This window comes from Myotis davidii, unplaced genomic scaffold (assembly GCF_000327345.1).
Source record: "Myotis davidii unplaced genomic scaffold, ASM32734v1 scaffold109, whole genome shotgun sequence".
NCBI classification, from domain to species: domain Eukaryota; kingdom Metazoa; phylum Chordata; class Mammalia; order Chiroptera; family Vespertilionidae; genus Myotis; species Myotis davidii.
Genome location: NW_006300368.1, coordinates 1,527,016 through 1,545,865, shown reverse-complemented (window position 1 = coordinate 1,545,865; position 18,850 = coordinate 1,527,016). Strand labels below are relative to the sequence as shown.

The 18,850-nt window shown below is 41.4% G+C and overlaps 1 protein-coding gene across 1 annotated transcript; it reads left to right on the top strand.

The window, feature by feature from the left end:
- Positions 1-513: 513 nt before the first annotated feature.
- On the top strand, positions 514-18,188 carry LOC102770354 (leucine-rich repeat-containing protein 37A-like). The gene is made up of 11 exons (XM_006776918.2): positions 514-2,485; positions 4,853-4,924; positions 5,807-5,878; positions 8,097-8,168; positions 8,437-8,517; positions 12,457-12,528; positions 13,289-13,363; positions 14,243-14,358; positions 16,876-17,007; positions 17,259-17,386; positions 17,868-18,188. The coding sequence occupies exons 1-11, from the start codon at positions 1,302-1,304 to the stop codon at positions 18,042-18,044; spliced, it is 2,181 nt and encodes a 726-aa protein (XP_006776981.2). The 5' UTR covers positions 514-1,301; the 3' UTR covers positions 18,045-18,188.
- Positions 18,189-18,850: the final 662 nt, after the last annotated feature.

Here is an 18,850-nt window from a genome sequence, read left to right as displayed (position 1 = left end):
CAAGGAGGCTAGTCGCTAGAAAGAGGAAGCCAGCAATTGCTACGTGACGTCATTACCTGGCGTCCACAGCAGCTGTTTCCTGGCTGGGCCAGGCTGTGGGCCACATTTTGCGCCAGAGGGTCTTGGCACATTGGCTGTGGTTTGGTGGGGTATTGCTCTGGGCTGGGGGTGGGGCCTGTGTCACACCTGGGGAAAGCTGAGTGTTGGTCTGTGGGTGTCAGGTCCGCAGTGCCGTTTCTTTTTAAATGGCCAGTGCGTGTCATGGCAGCTCCTGTGTTGAGCATCTGCCCCCTGGTGGTCAGTGTGCGTCATAGCTACTGGCCAGATGGTTGGATGGACACAAGCTTTTATGTATATAGATGCTGGCTTTAACACCATAAGTGTCATCGTCGTCTCAGAGAGAGAGAGAGAGAGAGAGAGAGAGAGAGAGGAAGGGAAGAGAGAGAAGAAGGAGGAGAAGGAGAAGGAGAAAGAAGAAGAAAGAAGGAGGGGGAGGGGGAGGAGGAGGAATTGCTCACCCTCCAAAACCCCACCTATAGACATTTTGGAGACATCACTGATTCAGTGGTAGCCCCTGTCAGAGTGGTAAATTAAGAATCAGACACGGATCCTATGAATTTTGAGGAAATGGCAACATCTTAGAACTGCAAAATGTGTCTGCCTCCCCACCACCCTAACTGCTGTCCATTTTGTAGGTCAGCTGCTTTTCTTCGAAGCAGCACGGCCCAGAGGAGGAAGAATGTCTCTCATATTTCAGCTTTGAGGGGTTCAGATTGCCCAAACTGGACTAGCATTTCTGAATTTCCTGGGATGCCAGGCTCTGTGGATTCCTTGGGAAGCTCTGCAGCACCTCCCAAATTCCCACCTCATTTAAAACCCCTACCACCCCCATCCCTGGGCTGCTGGTGTCTGGAGCCACAGGGTCTACAGCTCAAATCCTGCCTCACTGTGAGGGGAGGGGAGGCTTAGTGGGAGGTGGTTGGTCCCTGGTGATTCTGGGAAAAGGCTCACTCCTCTGCAGTCACTCAGAACAGTGGTAATAAAGGTTGGAACCTGAGGCGGGGGAGGGGTGTTTGGTTGCTAAGGGGCACATGCATGACACAGATGCCAATTGTGACAAGGCTGCCAATTGTTGGGCTTCCGACCAGTGCCTGGGTCACTCACTGTGGCCCACTCACCTGGATCACTTGTGCCCTACTCACCCTACTCACCTGGGTTGCTCACTGTGACCCACTTCCCTGAGTCCCTCGTTGTGACCCACTCGGTTGGGTCACTCGCTGTGTCCCGGACCTCTGCTTGTCATGTCTGGGCCGCACCTCTGGGCCCCATGGCCCCTGTGTATGTGGCAGCTGTTGTGGCTGCTGGTCCAGGCAGCTCAGCCTTCAGAGTTGACCCTGGACCCTGTCCTGCTGACCTCCAAACCCTCGGGCCCAACCGAGCCCTGGGCTTTGGATCAGCAAACCCCCCCACCTGAGACTTCAAATGCCTTAAAAGAGGTTAAATCTCTGTTACTCCAACAAGAAGACTCGGCTCTGCCTACAGAGGCCCCTGAGGAAGTGAAACACCCTCCAACCCTTCAGGAGGCCCCAGCTCAGCAAGCCGAAGCCTCTTCAACCCAGGCGGAGACTTCAGCTCAGTTCCCACCTCAACAAGAGGCCTCAGCTCCGTCTACACTGTCCTCTGAGCCTCTGAAACCTTGGTCAGTCCACCAAGGAATTCCAGATCAGCATCCCATCCCGGCTGAAAATGTCGAATCTTCGACCCAGTGGAAGAGCTCACTTCTGCCTCAAGTGCCTCTTGCCGCTGTAGAACCTTCTTCAGTCCATCAGAAGGGGGGAGCCCAGCCTCCAAAATCCTCTATAGATGTTTCAGCTCAACCTTCGGTCCATCATGAGGTGACAGTCTCACCTCTAGGTTCGGGTGAAACTCAGCATCCAGCATTGTCCCATATGAATGTTAAAGATGTGGGCCTGAGGGTGTTGGTAGCTCCAGAGTCCACTAAGGAGACTGAACTGGTTGTAACTGGGCAGGAGGTCTCAGATCATCCTCCAAAGTCCGCAGAGGAAGTCAAAGCTCCAACCCAGCAGGGGACCCCTCCAACGCCCCCTGAGGAGACAGACTCACCTCCATTGCAGCAGGAGACCGCAGCTCAGCCTACTTTGGATGCGACAGCCCTGCAGCAGACGACAGGTCCTCCGAAGCACCCTGAGGTGCCACTTCCACATCCAGAGACGGTTCCGGCTCTGCAGCCAGCCTTGACTGGAAGCACTGTTCTGCCTCTAGACCTGGAAGTTCGAATAACTCAGCAACCAGAGTCATCTGAGACAGTTCCTCCAAAGACTGAATGGAGTGCCACCACCAACATATGTGAGCTCTGTGCCTGCAGCAATGGGACGCTGTCCTGTATCGGTCTTGGCCCAACGGAGAGGCTCCGCACCGTGCCTGTGCCAGAGCCCAACAGCTACAAGGGCACCTTCTCTGTCTTGTAAGAACTGCCTTTCCCCTTTTGTTCTCTGCATCCTACCTGACACGGCAGCCCTTTCCCTGAGGGCTTCCTTGGCTTTCCTCATCTTCTCCAACCCACATTGACTGACACTCTGTTATCTTGTGTTTGTCAACTATTTCTTATCTTCATTCTCCTTCTTACTATTGTTTCCTCCTTCACCAGTCTTTTAATTGCCCATATTATTTTTCCTTATCCATTTTTCAGTCCCATTATTTTATTCCTTAACCTCTAATTACCTCCCACTTTTGCTCCATCCTCTTTACAGCAACATGGCTCTCTCCCCATCTCACTGGTAGTGATAAAACAAAGCGGTTAAGAAGAGAGATTCTAGAGCCAGAGTGACTAGATTTGAGCCTAGGGAGGTCATTTATTAGTGTTGGGACTCAATTTCCTCATCTGTAAAATGAAGATAATGATAGTTGCCATCTCTTAGGATTGTTGTAAGAGTTAGATGAGTGAATATATGTAAAGTACTTGTGTCAGTGCCTAACATATGTATGCGTTAGCTATTATTATTATTAAATCCCTCAGTTATATCCAGAACTCATCTTTGCCTCCTGGCTTTCTATGTGTATCACCCATTTTGTATCCAACCCAGGGCTAAGAACTGTGGGAGCCACAGAAGTGTGACATTGTCTATAGAACATGACAATGGTAGGTGGGAAGAAAGATAATGTGCATAAAAAAGGAGGTAACATATAATTAAGTACTAAAAGAGATACAGACCAGAGGTGCAATACTTCAGCAGAATCTATAGTCATTGGGGTGTGGAAGTCAGGAAAAGCTGTATGGATAAGCTAGAACGTTAGCTGGCATTTAAAGGATGGCTATGGTTTGATAAACAGAGAACTACTAATGAGTGCAGTCTAGGCAGAGGCATGGCTGGAGGAATAGACCAGTCTGGTTGTAAAGAATTGGTTTGGGAAGCAGTGAAAAATAATGATTATGAAAAACCTTGGCTCTCAGCGATAGGGGTTTGGAAGTTACACTGAGATTGGGAGAGCCACTGGAAGTTTTCAAGTGAGAGAGACAGATGATTAAAATAGGATTATTTTCGATTCCATACGTAGAGCTATCTAGAAAGGAAAGCTTGATTCGGGGAGACCAAATAGAATGCGCTAGCAAAATCTAGGAGTAAATGGGAAGGCGCTGAATCAGAGTAGTTGTGATAGGAGTAAAAAGAGAACCCTGGGAACACTATAAAGCAACAACTGATAAGGTTTAGTGACTGACTGGAGATGGGAGATAGAATGTACAGGGAAGAGAAAAATCAAATATGACCCTGTAAAATTTCTGCCCTGGATGATGAGAACAATGGTGATATGACAGGTGGACACCCATCCGTTGGGAAGGAGGGCCTGTGTGAGGGAGATGAGTTCAGTTTGGCCATCTTTTACTGGTGAGCATAAGTGACCAGAAGGCTTTGGTGGAGTGGCAATGTCCCCTAGGCAGAGGGGCAGGTAGGTAGGTGGTTGGCTTTTTCTGACCTTCCTGGAAAATGTGTCTGTAAACTGAATAGGTACGTTGTTGCTGAGGGAAGAGGACAAAGCTAAAGGTAAAGACTCAAAGTCATCCACAGAATTAGTGGTTGAACCTGAACCTCAGGAATTGAACAGCTTCTTTTAAACACTTGTAATCCATAGATATGTCTCACTGTGTGTTTTTAAATGTCACAGAAGTAGATAGTATTAAATATGAAAATCCCACCCTCTCCCACTCCTGTTAGCATTTTGTGTGTGTCTATCCTTCCATCTAATCTCTTTTCCTCCCTTTCCTTTTCCTTTTCCCCTTCCTTCCTTCCTTCCTTCTTTTTTTCTTTCTTTCTTTTTGCATTTTCCCCTAAAATATTAATACTTTACTCCTTGTTCAGTGATTTGTGCTTTTCCCTGTCAAATATGTCTATGAGAGCTTTCCATATTAATCGTCTCATTTCTAACTGCCCTTATCCTTCTAAGACCTGGAGAGATTTCCACAGAGTCACTGAGCCAAAGCTGTGGCCTGGCATAAGGTTTCTTTATGTTTATTTACTGATAATGATAAATTTTTGCCATTTTTCTGTTGAATTATTCTTTTCTCCTTGATTTGTAGAAATCATTTTAGATTTTAGAAAGAGTGCATTCCAAGTCTTAACTGGCATTACCCATCCAAGAGAAATTCAGGTTCTGAGGAGCTGCCTCATTACATATTGTCTTTGTTAATTGTGCAAACGGGGAAGCTGATAGCTGTGGAAATTGGAAGACTGGTATTTCCTGCATTTGAATATTCCCCACAAGGTTGCCATGATGTTTTACTTATTTTGTTCATTCTTTTCCTACTTATTCAAGGATATTAATTGTTTCTTCACAGAAACTTGCAAGGAAACTCAATTTCTTACATCAATAAAGATACATGGAAGCCATACCATTTTCTTGTAAAACTGTGAGTATATTCTCTCCAAAAATGAATACAAAAAAATAACTAACTGCATTGTATGATCCTTCTTGGTCCAGAATTTTGAGGTCAGTAACTCTGATAAATGGTATTTCCCCCTCCATGTCCCAAATCAATCACTATTGATTGCATTTCTGTTTGTTTTAAAAATTAAATTTGGCAGGCCCTCTTTTTTTAAAAATTTTTTTTATTGATTTCAGAGACAAAGGGAGAGGGAGAGAGAGATAGAAACATCAATGATGAGAGAGAATCATTGGTTGGCTGCCTCCTGCACGCCCCCTACTGGGGATCAAGCCCACAACTCAGGAATCCAACCCTGACCTCCTGGTTTATAGTTCAACGCTCAACTACTAAGCCACGCCAGCAGGGCTGATATATTTTAATTGCCCTCAAAGAAGTTGTGCCAACTTACACTCCAGTCAGTGGGCCACGACAGCATCTATTTCCCTCTACCTTTTCACCACTGGATAGTTGCCACTTTTTGGCTGATCTAATTAATAAGTGAATAAATTTGAATTTTTCTGATCAATTGTGAACTTAAGTACTTTTATACATGTATTGAACATTTGTATTTCTTCCCTGAATTTGCCCTGTCCTTTTTTGCTCATTTTTTAAATATTGATTTGTAGCAAAGTCTATTTAGGCACATAAGTGATTTGGGAAAAAATATTTACATCAAAGTACCTGGTATTTTTCATGACAGTTTGCATGTCGTCTTATTAGTTCAACTTGAACAGATTGTCATAAATGACTTCTGAATTATTAATAAAAGACATAATAATGGCACCATTACCCCATTTATATTTCTGTGCAGTAAATAGTTGTAGTTATTTTGCATTTTGATCCAGAAATAACCTTTTCATTTTTCAGAAATCTCAGTGGAAATAATTTGAGGGAATTACATAAGGACTCATTTGAAGGCCTGATGTTCCTCCAGTATTTGTAAGTTAATTATATTTATTTGAGTTTTGTTTTTGTTTCTATTTGAGTTTTTCGTTATGTTATCGATAAAATAAATAAGGGTTTCAAAACAGATTATCTCTACAATTTCTCCCATCAATAAAATTCTACAGCCGAAAACCGGTTTGGCTCAGTGGATAGAGCGTCGGCTTGCGGACTGAGAGGTCCCAGGTTCGATTCCGGTCAGGGGCATGTACCTGGGTTGCGGGCACATCCCCAGTGGGGAGTGTGCAGGAGGCAGCTGATCGATGTTTCTCTCTCATCGATGTTTCTGGCTTTCTATATCTCTCACTTCCTCTCTGTAAAAAATCAATAAAATATATTTTAAAAAATCTACAATTCTGTAAGTTTGTGTAGGGCTCCAGCCCATCTCTAGCACTTAATATCTCCTATGCATTTTCTTTTTTTTAATCAAATGGACAAGATACATATAGAAAAACTCTTCAGTTATAGAGGAAAAGTGGTAATATGGTATAAGTAATTATACACACCCATATGAGCCTTGTTATATAAATGTTCATATACCATCTGCTCATGTTTATGTTTAGTTTAGGGTCCATGATCAAATTGGACCTATGGTGTATGTGTTTTTACAACCCTTAAGTTAAGAATGATTTTTTGTTTGTTTCATAAACTAGAGGCCCAGTGCATGAAATTCGTGCATGGTTAGAGTCCCTAGGTCTGGCTGGCAATCAAGGCCAATCGGGGCCTTCTGGCTGCTGGCCAGGGCCTTCCTTTGTTCTGCACTGCCCCCTGGTGGTCAACTCGTGTCATAGCGAGCAATCGAACTCCTGTTCTCCCAGTTGAACTCCCAAGCGGACACTTTGCATATTAGCCTTTTATATAGAGAGAGATATTTGAATTTTCATATGTTCACATGTCTGTTTTTAACATAGTAGACAATGCAAATGAGCAAGACTCAGTGCATACTTTCAAGGACTTCTCAGAGGAAATAGGATGCAAAAATAACTTTTAAAATGAGGAAATAGATATGGGCAATGAGAGCTATCAATTAGTTTTGGTTACGCAGAGGGGAAAAGAGACTTCAAGTTGGATTAGCAAAGATGTTACTAGAGTAGCTTTTTGAACAGGACCTTGAAGGGCCCTTGGGGATCATCAGATAGACATTTTGGGTAGAATAAGCTTGCAAAAGGAGCACATGGGAAGGCAAGACACAGGAAAAATACACTGTAGAGTACAAGTAGAGAGAGTAGGAATTTAGAATCAGATCATCTAAGGCTTTGAATGCCAAGCTACCATGTTATCACACCAGTGCTCTAGGACCAACGTTAGCCTACAACAGAATCTCAGGCTGCACCCCACAGTTACTGATTCAGTAGGTCCAGAGGAGGATTGAGAATTTGCATCTTCAGTAAGTTCCCAAGTGATGCTGGCTGGTATTTGAGAGTCACTTCTGGAGAGCTAATCTAGTGACTGTGTGCAGGATGGATTAGAAAGGAGGAGGTTACAGAGGGAAATACCAGTCAGAAAACAGTTATACCCATCCAGGTGAAAAGTGAGGGACTAAAGTGGAATCAATGGAAATAAGAGAGCCAACTATAGACAACAGTGGGTGTTTTCAAGTAAAAATTCAGTGCCATGTTGTTTTCTGTTGCCCCACCACTGTACAACTGAAGCAAGTACATTCATGGATTATTAAAGCAATGTAAAACAAAAAATGAATTTCTAAATGTAATAGAAAGTATCATTCTGAATTAGTTCAAAGTCCTGTAGTATTAGAGAAGTAACTTCCTTTCAAGTTATGTGAAAATGCATCTTTTATTTCATCTGATATTGAATTGGCTTAGACAAACAGAACTAAACCAGAAAGGTGTGAAAATGTGAGACTATTTCTTTTAATATTATACATTTATAATTACATATGAACAGACAACCTTTGAGCTCATAATCTAAATTTGATGGGACCATAAAAGGTTATCTAGTTGATTCTTCTGCTCTCAGGAAAGATTACCTTTAAAGTCTATCAAGATCTAAAGTTGCATATTTATGAAGATTATGAAAATGAGAGAGGTGAGGGCAAGGTTAGGGGCTCTGAAAGGTTCAAATCACAATTCCTAAGATTTTGAGTTTTGACTAAAGTTGCATTTTCAATATTATCATTCTAACCTCTACCAATTATTCCTACTAATTAGATATCTAGTGGCTAATTGGGGCACTATTTTTCTTTTACTTTTTCTAGAGATTTATCCTGCAATAAAATACAGTTTATTGAAAGGAATACATTTGCATCACTACCTTTTTTGCGGTATATGTAAGTTATAAGTATAACTTCATTATTTTTATAATTTTTATAAAACTTAATTTTAAACCTCATGGTTATTCAAGGTTTTGTATCTAATGTACCACATATATAAACATGAAACCATAAATCATAAGCAAATCTCTTCTACAGAGAGATTTATTTAGTGTGTGGAGGGAGTATTGAGGTTGTTTTATCGTATATAAATTAGAATCACTGCCAAAAGATAAATGATCTGAAATAATACTTTTTGTCTTCTTTTGCTTATGTCTTTTTGTAGAAATCTTGGTGGCAATTTAATCACAAAAGTGAACTTTGGAACATTTCGGGCCTGGCATGGAATGAAGTTTTTACACAAGTTGTAAGTGAAGTAGAAGATAAACATATGTAAAAAGCTATGTGTAACAACATCATACAGTGATTGGTTAGCTGGATATAAGCCCAGTTTGAATTCTGAAAACTATGGCTTAAGAGCCATTCATTTTTTATTCAAATGAGGAAACTAAGGTACAAAGAGACCAAGAGACCTGTCTAACCCATATATGGCACTGTCTGCTTTCCTTAGTGCTGACCTTTGGCACGGGCAATAGAAGGCACCAAGCACATAACATTCAAAGTAGCATCGTCATGGGAATCCCAGTGCTGCCGCTGCTCTGATATATGAATGGTCCTTGAAATTCTACATCTGAGTTTTTTTTTAAATTCTTTTTAATATATTTTTATTGGTTTTTTACAGAGAGGAAGGGAGAGAGACAGAAAGCTAGAAACATCGATGAGAGAGAAACATCGATCAGCTGCCTCCTGCGCATCTCCCATTGGGGATGTGCCTGCAACCCAGATACATGCCCTTGACCGGAATCGAACCTGGGACCCTTCAGTCCGCAGGCCGACGCTCTATCCACTGAGCTAAACCGGTTTCGGCTCTACATCTGAATTTAACTTTGATTCCTGTTCATGTGCAAAGTTCCAAACTGCTTAAATATATGCAACATAGAACTGAAATAATTAAGTTTACCTCCGAGTTCTCCAGGGAGCAAAAGGTGTGGGTGTTTCCTCAGAAAGAATTCCTAAAAATCTGCCACAGGGTCCTTCTCTCCCCAATCACCCAGAACATTATTTTTCAGAAAATATATGCCTCTGAAGTGAATATGGCTGTGTATGCTAAAGTGTGGTGTGAAAAAATATAAAGAAAGAAAGAAATAGCTGTAGCCCCATTCCAATTTCTTTCCCGAATCTCGGAAGGAAACCATCCCATCACTCTGCATTGCACTAGAAAATCCTGTCTGTTCACAGCTGTCGGTACAGCTGTACGAGTAGAGGCAAACAAATTAATTTTTAGTGTTGACTTCAAATAGTCGAGTGTTAAGAAAACAGAAACCACAAAACTGACCCCAAAATTTGGTATTGAAACCAGGATGTGTGAGTCCTCCCACGTTGTTCCTCTTTATCAAGATTGTTTTGGCTATTCTGGGTCCCTTGAATTGCCATATAATTTTAGAATTAGTTTGTCACTTTCTGGAAAGAAGTCAGTTGGGATTTTGATAGGGATTGCTTGAAACCACACATCATTTGGGGGAGTATGGCCATTTTAACAGTATTATCTTCTGATCAGCGAACAGAGCATGTCTTTCCATTTATTTAGATCTTCTTGAATTTCTTTGAACAGCAGAACAGAGCATGTCTTTCCATTTATTTAGATCTTGAATTTCTTTGAACAGCATTTTGTAATTTTTAGTGTATGAGTCATGCACTTCTTTGGTTAATTTTTTCCCTAAGTATTTCATTCTTTTTGATGCTATTATACATGGAATTGTTTTCTTCATTTTATTTTTCTATTACTCATTGTGTATAGAAATATAGTTAATTTTTGCATATTGGTCTTGTACCTTGCAACCTGACTGAACTCATTTATTAGTGCTATTGTTTTTTTCTAGATTCCCAGGAATATGTCTCATGGTTTTCCAGTTTTCTGGACATAGGTTAGAGAACTTCAGAGTCTCTACGGACACCTCATTTCTCAGCTTTTACTTTTAAGTTTTTTGGTTAGGCTATTTTTTGTGTTTCTGTGCTGTTATACATTGCCTCAGCGGCTGCCATGTTAAAACATGTACCTGTAATTGTTTTCAAAAACATTTCCCCTGAGGAGAGAGGCTTTTGGCAGAGGCAGCTCTCAGTCAGGTCAAAGACAAGTCTTTCAAGTGAGGTCTTCCAGGGAACCACGAGACAGCTCTTCGGGAATGAGATTTTGTTTCTGCCTGTCCTGGGGATGTGGACTATTTTCCAGGGTTACCCATGGGAGAGAGAGCAAAGGTCTCAAGTGAGTTCAAGCAATACAGATCACTGTTCTTATGATTAATCTAATTTTTCTTGAATAAATGTCCCCTGAATTCCTGTAAGCCTGTTGGTTAAATTTCCAGAGTTTGAAAAAGTTGATTCTATTTTTGCCAGCTGTTTTATGTTGCCCTTTTTAGGGATGAATTTTCAGGAGCCTTACTCCACCATTTTCACTGATTTACCTACACAAGGTTTTAAATCTCTAAAGTCTCAACGACTACAAGCTAGTTAAAAATTTAATCATGGGAGGTGATTAGGAAACAGAAATAAAAAGAGAAAATGTAATTTTCTCTCCCAGATGGGCATATGACATTTGAAAAGGTATTTCTATGTTCAGTAGCCTCAAAATTAAGGTTGAACTAACAACTATTTTAAACTCCTTTTCTTCAAACAGGCTAAATACAGGCTTTCAAGTCAGAACTGAATTCAAATTCCAGCTCTGCTTCTTACTAGTTTGACAACCTAGGGCAACTTATATAACCTCTCTGTGCCTTAGTTTCCTCATTTGTAAAATAGGGTAATAATATTTATCAATAAGGTTACTGTGAGGATTAGATGTGAAATGCTCGTCACAGATGCCCAGCAGCCTAATTGGTATTAGCTGTGATAATTATCTTTCTAATATTCTGTAAAAGTACACTAATGGTTCTTTTTTGTTGTTGTTAAGCCTCACCTGAGGATATTTTTCTGTTGATTTTTAGAAAGAGTAGAAGGGAGGGGGAGAGACAGGGAGAAACATTAATGTGAGACAATCGATTTGTTGCCTCCCGCACGGTGGGGATCAAGCCTGCAACCCAGGTATGTGCCCTTTATCAGAATCAAACCCTCGACACTTCAGTCTGCAGGCTGATGCTCTATCCACTGAGCCAAACCAGCTAAGGCCACTAATAATTCTTGAGCAGAGTTAACCTAAAGACAGGTTTTCTTTTCATCCTGTTTCTCCTTGTTTTGTTTTTTGTTTATTTGTTTGTTTTAAAGAATTGAGGAGCTGCCTCAAACAGATTGTCAAACTGCAGCAGGAAGGCCGGGGAGGGTTGGGGGCAGGAGGGAGGGGGGTAAGAAGGACTTGTATGCATGCATATAAGCATAACCAATGGACATAAGACACGGGGAGGTAGGGGAGGCCAGGGGATTGTCAAGGGCAGGGGGGGGGAAAGAGACACATATGAAATACCCTTTGTAATACTTTAAGCAATAAAACAATTAAAAAAAAAGAATTGAGGAGAAAATTTATTTTACCATTTGAAATGAAATTTTGTGTCAAAAACGAATTTGTTCATTGTATTGATATATAAACAAAATGTCATTTATTTATTAAACAAACTTTTATTAAATACCTAGTAAATGTCAGGCACTATGTCAGACACATTGTGGTCCCTGCCCTGAAGGGGCTAACGGTCCAAAAAACGTACAAGTAAACAGGTGATTACATACGATGCAGGCTCGTGATACAAGAGTAAACATGGGAGTATGTGATGGGAGCATGGCTTTCACCAGGTCCTCTTAGATTTATCCCTTCTTTGGCTCCAAAACCAAGGAATTAGTCCTATTTTTGTCTTTAACTGGGTGGTTTAAAGTATGGAATTATTTTAATTTCTAGAGATGAAAGAAAAGTCCCATAAATTATGAAGGACACTAGAAAAAGTATTTCCTATAGAGCATAATCACTTCTAGGGTTTTCATTCTGAAAAGTTCTTCAGCAGTTTTCCCCCTATGCAGTCTACTTTTCTCCTTCCTCCTTCTCCTCCTCCTCCTCCTCCTTTACTTTCTCATCTTCACTTTATCATTTAGAAAACTGGGTAACGCTCTGAAAAGGAGTGCTGTACGGTTTCTAAGGGTGATCTATATGGATAAAGACAGAAAGTTATTTTTTTCAACCTTCAAGTTTTGTACCAACAAAACGAATATAAACTTTCATGGCAATTCTTGAAAATGTAGATAATTTTCATTCCATTGCATTTTTCAGAATTCTCGATCGTAATCCTCTGACAGCTGTCCACGATCCATATCTTTTTAAATTGCCAGCATTAAAATATTTGTAAGTATTGCTCATGAGATGATTTCTGCTTTCCTACTTTCATCAGTGATTAAGTAATTTGTGTTTTGACTAAATGGTCATAATTTACATTTTAACTGGGTGATTGGATAAGAGTTATTGGCACAGAAAAATGATTAAGAGAGAATGCAGATGAACAAGACAGCCAACAGAGGAAGGGAGCGGCACTGAAGAACACATACAGACTTGGAACATGTAGATGCATGTAGAAATACTGTTGACCTCAGAAAGAAAAAAGAAGTTGTGTGTCACATATTAAAAGAGTAATCAAGTGGTGGGCACGATAGAGAATGAGAAATAGGATAGCGGTTTTAATAAAAGAAAAAAGATTGTATCACCAAGGTCATTCATTTGATGACACAAATAAATTTAAATTTCTTCAAGAAGAGCTCTCTGAAATTATCATCTTTGGCTTTGATAGAAGCCAGAATTGAAGTACTCACATGTTGCTAAGTGTCATATATATGTATGAATATGATTGATTTTTACAGAGAGGGAGAGAGATAGTTAGAAACATTGATAAGAGAGAAACATCGATCAGCTGCCTCCTGCACACCCCCTACTGGGGATATGCCCGCAACCAAGGTACATGCCCTTGACCAGAATCGAACCTGGGACCCTTCAGTCCACAGGCCGACGCTCTATCCACTGAGCCAAACCGGTTAGGGCGCTAAGTGTCTTTGTAAGTGTACAGCTTTTCTCTCGGGGTTTATATCATGCATGTCTGGGCCTTCTCCTCCAGAGACATGGGGAGGACACAAGTGTCACTTACAACAGTTGTGAGCGTCCTCATGATGACCCCTCAATTGGAAAAACTGTAAGTTGATTTTTCTTATATTTATTTTCACTTAGTCATTCTTTCAGCTTCTTTTATGATTTTCTTAAGTCAGGCTTCTTGAGGCCAGGTAACCACATAAAGTGTTTTATGCCCAGAGTAATTTCCAATATATGTACCATTCACAATTAGGAATTGAGAAAGGGACTCCATAAGATGGGGACTTATCCAATCTTCTTAGAAGTCTTCCCTCTTCCCATGTATTCTCAACCCAAAGTGAGACCTTTGGGTTGGGAAAAGGAGATATTTCTGAATTAAACTACTTGTTAGTGTCGCCCAATTCTAATGCCTATCACCTTTATTCTAGGCATTCCATACCCACTACCGTTCTTATCCTTCTGTTGGGCACTTCTGTCCTCCACTGTATTTATTTACTATATTCAAGAGTAGCAAATGGCCAGCTGATCCCTACCAAACTGCTCAGGCGATATACCCAAACAACTCTTTTGTTGTTGTTAATCCTCACCAAGGATATTTTTTCCATTGATTTCAAAAAAAATTTTTTAATCCTCACTGAGGATATTTTTCCCATTGATTTTCAGACACAGTGGAAGGGAGGATGGAAGAAGGAGAGAAAGAGAGAGAGAGAGAGAGAGAGAGAGAGAGAGAGAGAGAGAGAGAGAGAGAGAGAGACATATATATGAGAGAGACACATCCATCGTTGCCTCCAGTACTTGCCCTGACTGGGGCTGGGATCCAATCCAAGACCCTTCGTTGTGTAGGCGGACGCTCTAATCATGGAGTAACTCCGGCCAGGGCAGCCCCAACAATTCTTTTCTTCACAGCTCTGTGGTAGCCTTGGTCGACCAGCTCAAGTAACTCCTTTGTCACTAATTTAATTCTCTGTGTTCCCATTTGTAGGATCTTACCTAGCCATCTGACCTGCTGCCTCTGCCAATTTAGAAATAATATTGAGACTGTTGCCAAGACAGTCAAACTGCATTGTGACACTGAATGTCTGAAAAACATACCTTGTGGTGAGTCTGAATTGCCCAAAGATAAACTTTTAAAAATTTTTTTGTTTTGATTTTTTATTTTTAAGCAATGATCATAAATTTTGAAACAAATAATGTAACTGCATTGTTTTTATTCATTCATTCAGAGTTCAACTGCCTAGATTTCTAAGAACTACACCTTGCTCAAAGTCAGATAAAGAACAAGAGAGGAATAGAGGGAGGAGAATGGAAGGGGAAGGGTGTTAACATCATCGGCCACATAGTGTGTGTTGTGCTCTCTGCTTGGTGCTTTACTTACAAATGAGAACTTGTTCATTAGTGTGTCAGTTTGTAAACTGGTTTTGTATGCATGAGGTTTCAATTGCCCTTTGCCTTGTAGGACAGGTATAGATACATCTTTTTAAAAATATATATTTTATGTATTTTTTACAGAGAGGAAGGGAGAAGGATAGACAGTTAGAAACATCGATGAGAGAGAAAATCGATGAGCTGCCTCCTGCACACCCCCCACTGGGGATGTGCCTGCAACCAAGGTACAAGCCCTTGATCGGAATCGAACCTGGGACCCTTCAGTCTGCAGGCTGACGCTCTGAGCCAAACCGGTTAGGGCTAAATACATCTTTATTTTGTTTATTTTTGCAATTTTATAAAAAAAGAGTACAAATGATGCTGTTTTATTTGGAATTTGAGAGTTAGTTTCAGGATCCATCCCCAGAAGCTGCCGCCCAGCCCTTCTAATGGATGGGAGGGCTCTTGTATCCTTAGACAGCGGTCGCCTTACACCATCCAACTCAGAACTTGCTCTGAAACACAAGATTTTCTATCCACCAAACACACAGGTGCTTTTAAGTACCTTCCTACATATTAGGCTCTTGGCACCTACTTGATAACCTCCAAACTGTGCTTTCATGCCCAGATAGCACAGGTCTCTGTCAGTGATCTGGGGCACATCATAAATAATAATGCTGTTGCTTATTTTACAAAACAATGTTTTGACCAATTATATTACTCCCTTTTGCCTCAAGGGTGAGCAGAATAGGCATTTTAATCTCCTTTCACAGGTGAGCAAAAACAAGGTCAGAAAGTGCTAAGTGCTGTCACCTAGGGCCAGGTCTTTGGTTTCAAATTGGGGCTTTCTGCAAGCCCATGTTCCCTCTTTCTCAGGACCCTTACCTCCTTCTCTGGGCCTCACCACCACCAGCAATATTTGTAATTTTTCTGGAAAAAACCCCAGCTGCACAACGGTACATTTGACCTTCATGCAGTCAGAAAGTTTGGATGGTTCCCCAAGTCAAGCTGAAAATATAAGAAATGACATGAAATGAAAGCAAAGTAGGCATCTGACAAAAGTTGCTCTTTTCACCCTAGTCCAGTGGTCGGCAAACTGCAGCTCGCGAGCCACATGAGGTTTTTTGGCCCCTTGAGTGTGGCTCTTCCACAAAATACCGACTTCTGCGCATGGGCCACGAAGTTTCAATCGCATTGTACGTGAGCACCCGCACGTGGTATTTTGTGGAAGAGCCACACTCAAGGGACCAAAGAGTCACATGTGGCTCGTGAGCTGCAGTTTTCTGACCACTGCCCTAGCCAGTTTGGCTCAGTGGATAGAGCATCGGCCTGGGAATTGAAGGGTTCCGGGTTTGATTATGGTCAAGGGCACATGCCCTGGTTGCAGGCTTGATCCCCAGTAGGGGGCATGTAGGAGGCAGCCGCATGATTCTCTCATCATGGATGTTTCTGTCTCTCCCTCTCCCTTTCTCTCTGAAATCAATAAAAATATGTATTTTTTTTAAAGTTGCTTTTTCCCCAAGTATTATTCCATAGATTTATTGAACATTCCACAGTGGCACACAACCTGGCAAATCTCTTAATCTATATCCCAGATGCCTGCCTAAATTTAAGCAAAGAGCAAGAGTGGACATAGTGTTTTTTTCTGTATAGAGCCTTCTGTTATGGGGGCTGGGATATATGGAAGTAGGGACCAAGTTAAGGAATTGATGGGTAAGTGGAGAAGGGTGTGTCCAGATGAGGACCTGTTAGCAGAGGGCATTAATCATGGTCATCTGTGATGGTAGCAAGAACACGAGCTCCCTGAAGAGTGGAGAGAGGTGTGGTGTGGTGTGAAAAGCCTCCAGCCTCCAGCCCCCTCTGCATCTCAGGCAAGACAGGAGGGGTACCTGAATGTGGGGACTCACAGTAGGTCTTCAGGTTCTCATTGAGTGGGTCTTCCAGACTTTGCATTTCTTCAGTAAGTGGCAATTGGCCCTTGGGGACCAATGGAATAATCCTAAATATAGTCACTATATTCCATACTATTGAATGTTCTCAGTAAATAACCACTTTTTAAAATGATACCTTTTCTCCTTCTGTTGTGTTGACAATCATAGGTTTCAGTTGGGTTTATTTTTCTCCTCTCTAAATGGCACTCAGGTATTTGCTGATTCCCAATTTATCTGACTGGGATGGATGGCTGTGGACGGACAAAGAGCTGTCCCGTGAGTCTTTCAGTATCAAACGTGGTCTCTTCTTTTTTGGCAGATGAAGGACTACTTATAGAAGGACCGTTCCTGAAAGTACTGCCAGGCCGGAAGGACACCAGCACTGAGCTGACTATTGAGCCAGAGTGGGCATCCTCAGACAGAAACGGAGAGAGTTCATCATCCCTAATGCGTGAGCAGCTAGACTTTAATAAGAGTGATGTTATGCGTGCACCAAGTTACATATTGCCCTATTTCTTGGAGGAAAATCCAGAAAATATAGAACCAATGTTATTACCATTCATTGAACTCCTTTTTCAAATGTGCAAGATGGAGACATGTCCCTGAGCCATTTGATAAACAACAGAGGGAATCTCTCTCTTGAACCTGAATTTTACCATTAAAGTTACAAAAATAAATTGAGGAAGCTATTTTCTGGAACAGGCCCCCTGAAGACGCTGCTCAGTAAACAGCAAGAAGGAACTGTCTCCAAGGCAGAGCGGGATGCGGATCCATGGAAAAAGCAGAGGCTGGAAGCTCAGGGTGAACAGGAAGAGGAGGAGCCCAGTGCGGTGAGGACAGCTCCCCAAACATAAGGCCTGGACTTCTAGTCAGTTTAGGAGACGCCTTGAAAGCACCCAGGCAGGAAGGCCAGGGCACCTGGTCTGAATCTTGTCTTGGTGCCACTGTTCCTAGGGTAGATGAGAAAAGATAAATAAATTGTACACGGAAATGCTAATGCTCAGATTACACAGCACATTAGATGTGGTATGTTCTTTAAGAACCTACAAGCTATTCACCTGAAAGAATGGGGTTTTAGAGTAGTAGATAAGAATATTTAGCCCTGGCCAGTGTGGTTCTATGGTTATAGCATCGGCCCATGCATGGAAGGGTCATTCTCTCCCTTCCACTCTCTCTAAAAATCAATGAAAAAAATATCCTCACGTGAGGATTGAGAACAACAAAGGAATAGTTAGAATAGGCTAGAGAATAGGTTTTTTTTCCCTTTTCAGCTTTTTTTTTTTTTAATACGTTCTTTGTTTTTGTTTTTAGCTCACAAAAGAAGTGCCAGGATATGGCTATAACAAGAATCTCATCGTGGCAATAATTGTGACTACAGTAGCAATAATTTTTATTGTAATTTTCTGTCTCATTGTGGTAAGACAACAGATGATTCAGATTTCCAAAATATATTCCGTCTTTAGAATAGATTCAGAACCCACAACCTGAAAATCAAGTTCACTCTCCCACCTACTCCTACTTGATATTCCTCTTTAGTCATGAGCCCTGAGAAATGCTTTGTTCTTTTACTACAAATTATATTCCAGGGATTTTTAAAGGAAGCCCACCCCACTCCCAGAGATCTCTGTGGAAGTGAAATCAAGATAACAAGAATATGCCCTGACCGGTTTGGCTCAGTGGATAGAGCGTCGGCCTGCGGACTAAAGGGTCCCAGGTTCGATTCCAGCCAGGGGCATGTGCCTTGGTTGCGGGCACATCCCCAGTAGGGGAGTGTGCGGGAGGCAGCTGATCGATGTTTCTCTTTCATCAATGTTTCTGGCTCTCTATCCCTCTCTCTTCCTCTCTGTAAAAAATCAATAAAATATATTTTTTTAAAAAAGATAACAAGAATAGTTTGAAAAATTAAGTTTAATAAGACAGAGCTGACATGATAGCAAAATTTCTTCAGTTCAAAATGGATGATGTTAATTTGATGTACTCACCAATTACTCTCTTTCTATAGCTGATTTCTTTCCTTGTTCACTGAAGTGAGGAGAGATATAGAATCTCCACCTCATGGAGCTATGTCACCCTGGAAGAAAGGACGCGGCTAAAAGATAAAAGTGTGATCGTGTCAATTCATAAGATTTACTCAGCAGCTTTCTTCTCCAGTGTGTAGGATACAGTGTAAATAGGTTCAGTTAAAACACAGCAACCTAAAGCCTGCATCAGGCTTCTTTAAAGCATGTCCTGTTAGAGTCACCTATTCCTGGCGCTTGCCTGTGTCCCTTTTGTTCAATTAAATGATGGTATAT

Coding starts and splice junctions, on each gene's coding strand:
- LOC102770354 (XM_006776918.2), top strand. CDS start 1,302: ATGTCTGGGCCGCACCTCTGGGCCCCATGGCCCCTGTGTATGTGGCAG. Junction 8,169..8,436: donor CTACCTTTTTTGCGGTATAT/GTAAGTTATAAG, acceptor GTCTTTTTGTAG/AAATCTTGGTGGCAATTTAA. Junction 17,387..17,867: donor AAGAGGAGGAGCCCAGTGCG/GTGAGGACAGCT, acceptor TTTTGTTTTTAG/CTCACAAAAGAAGTGCCAGG.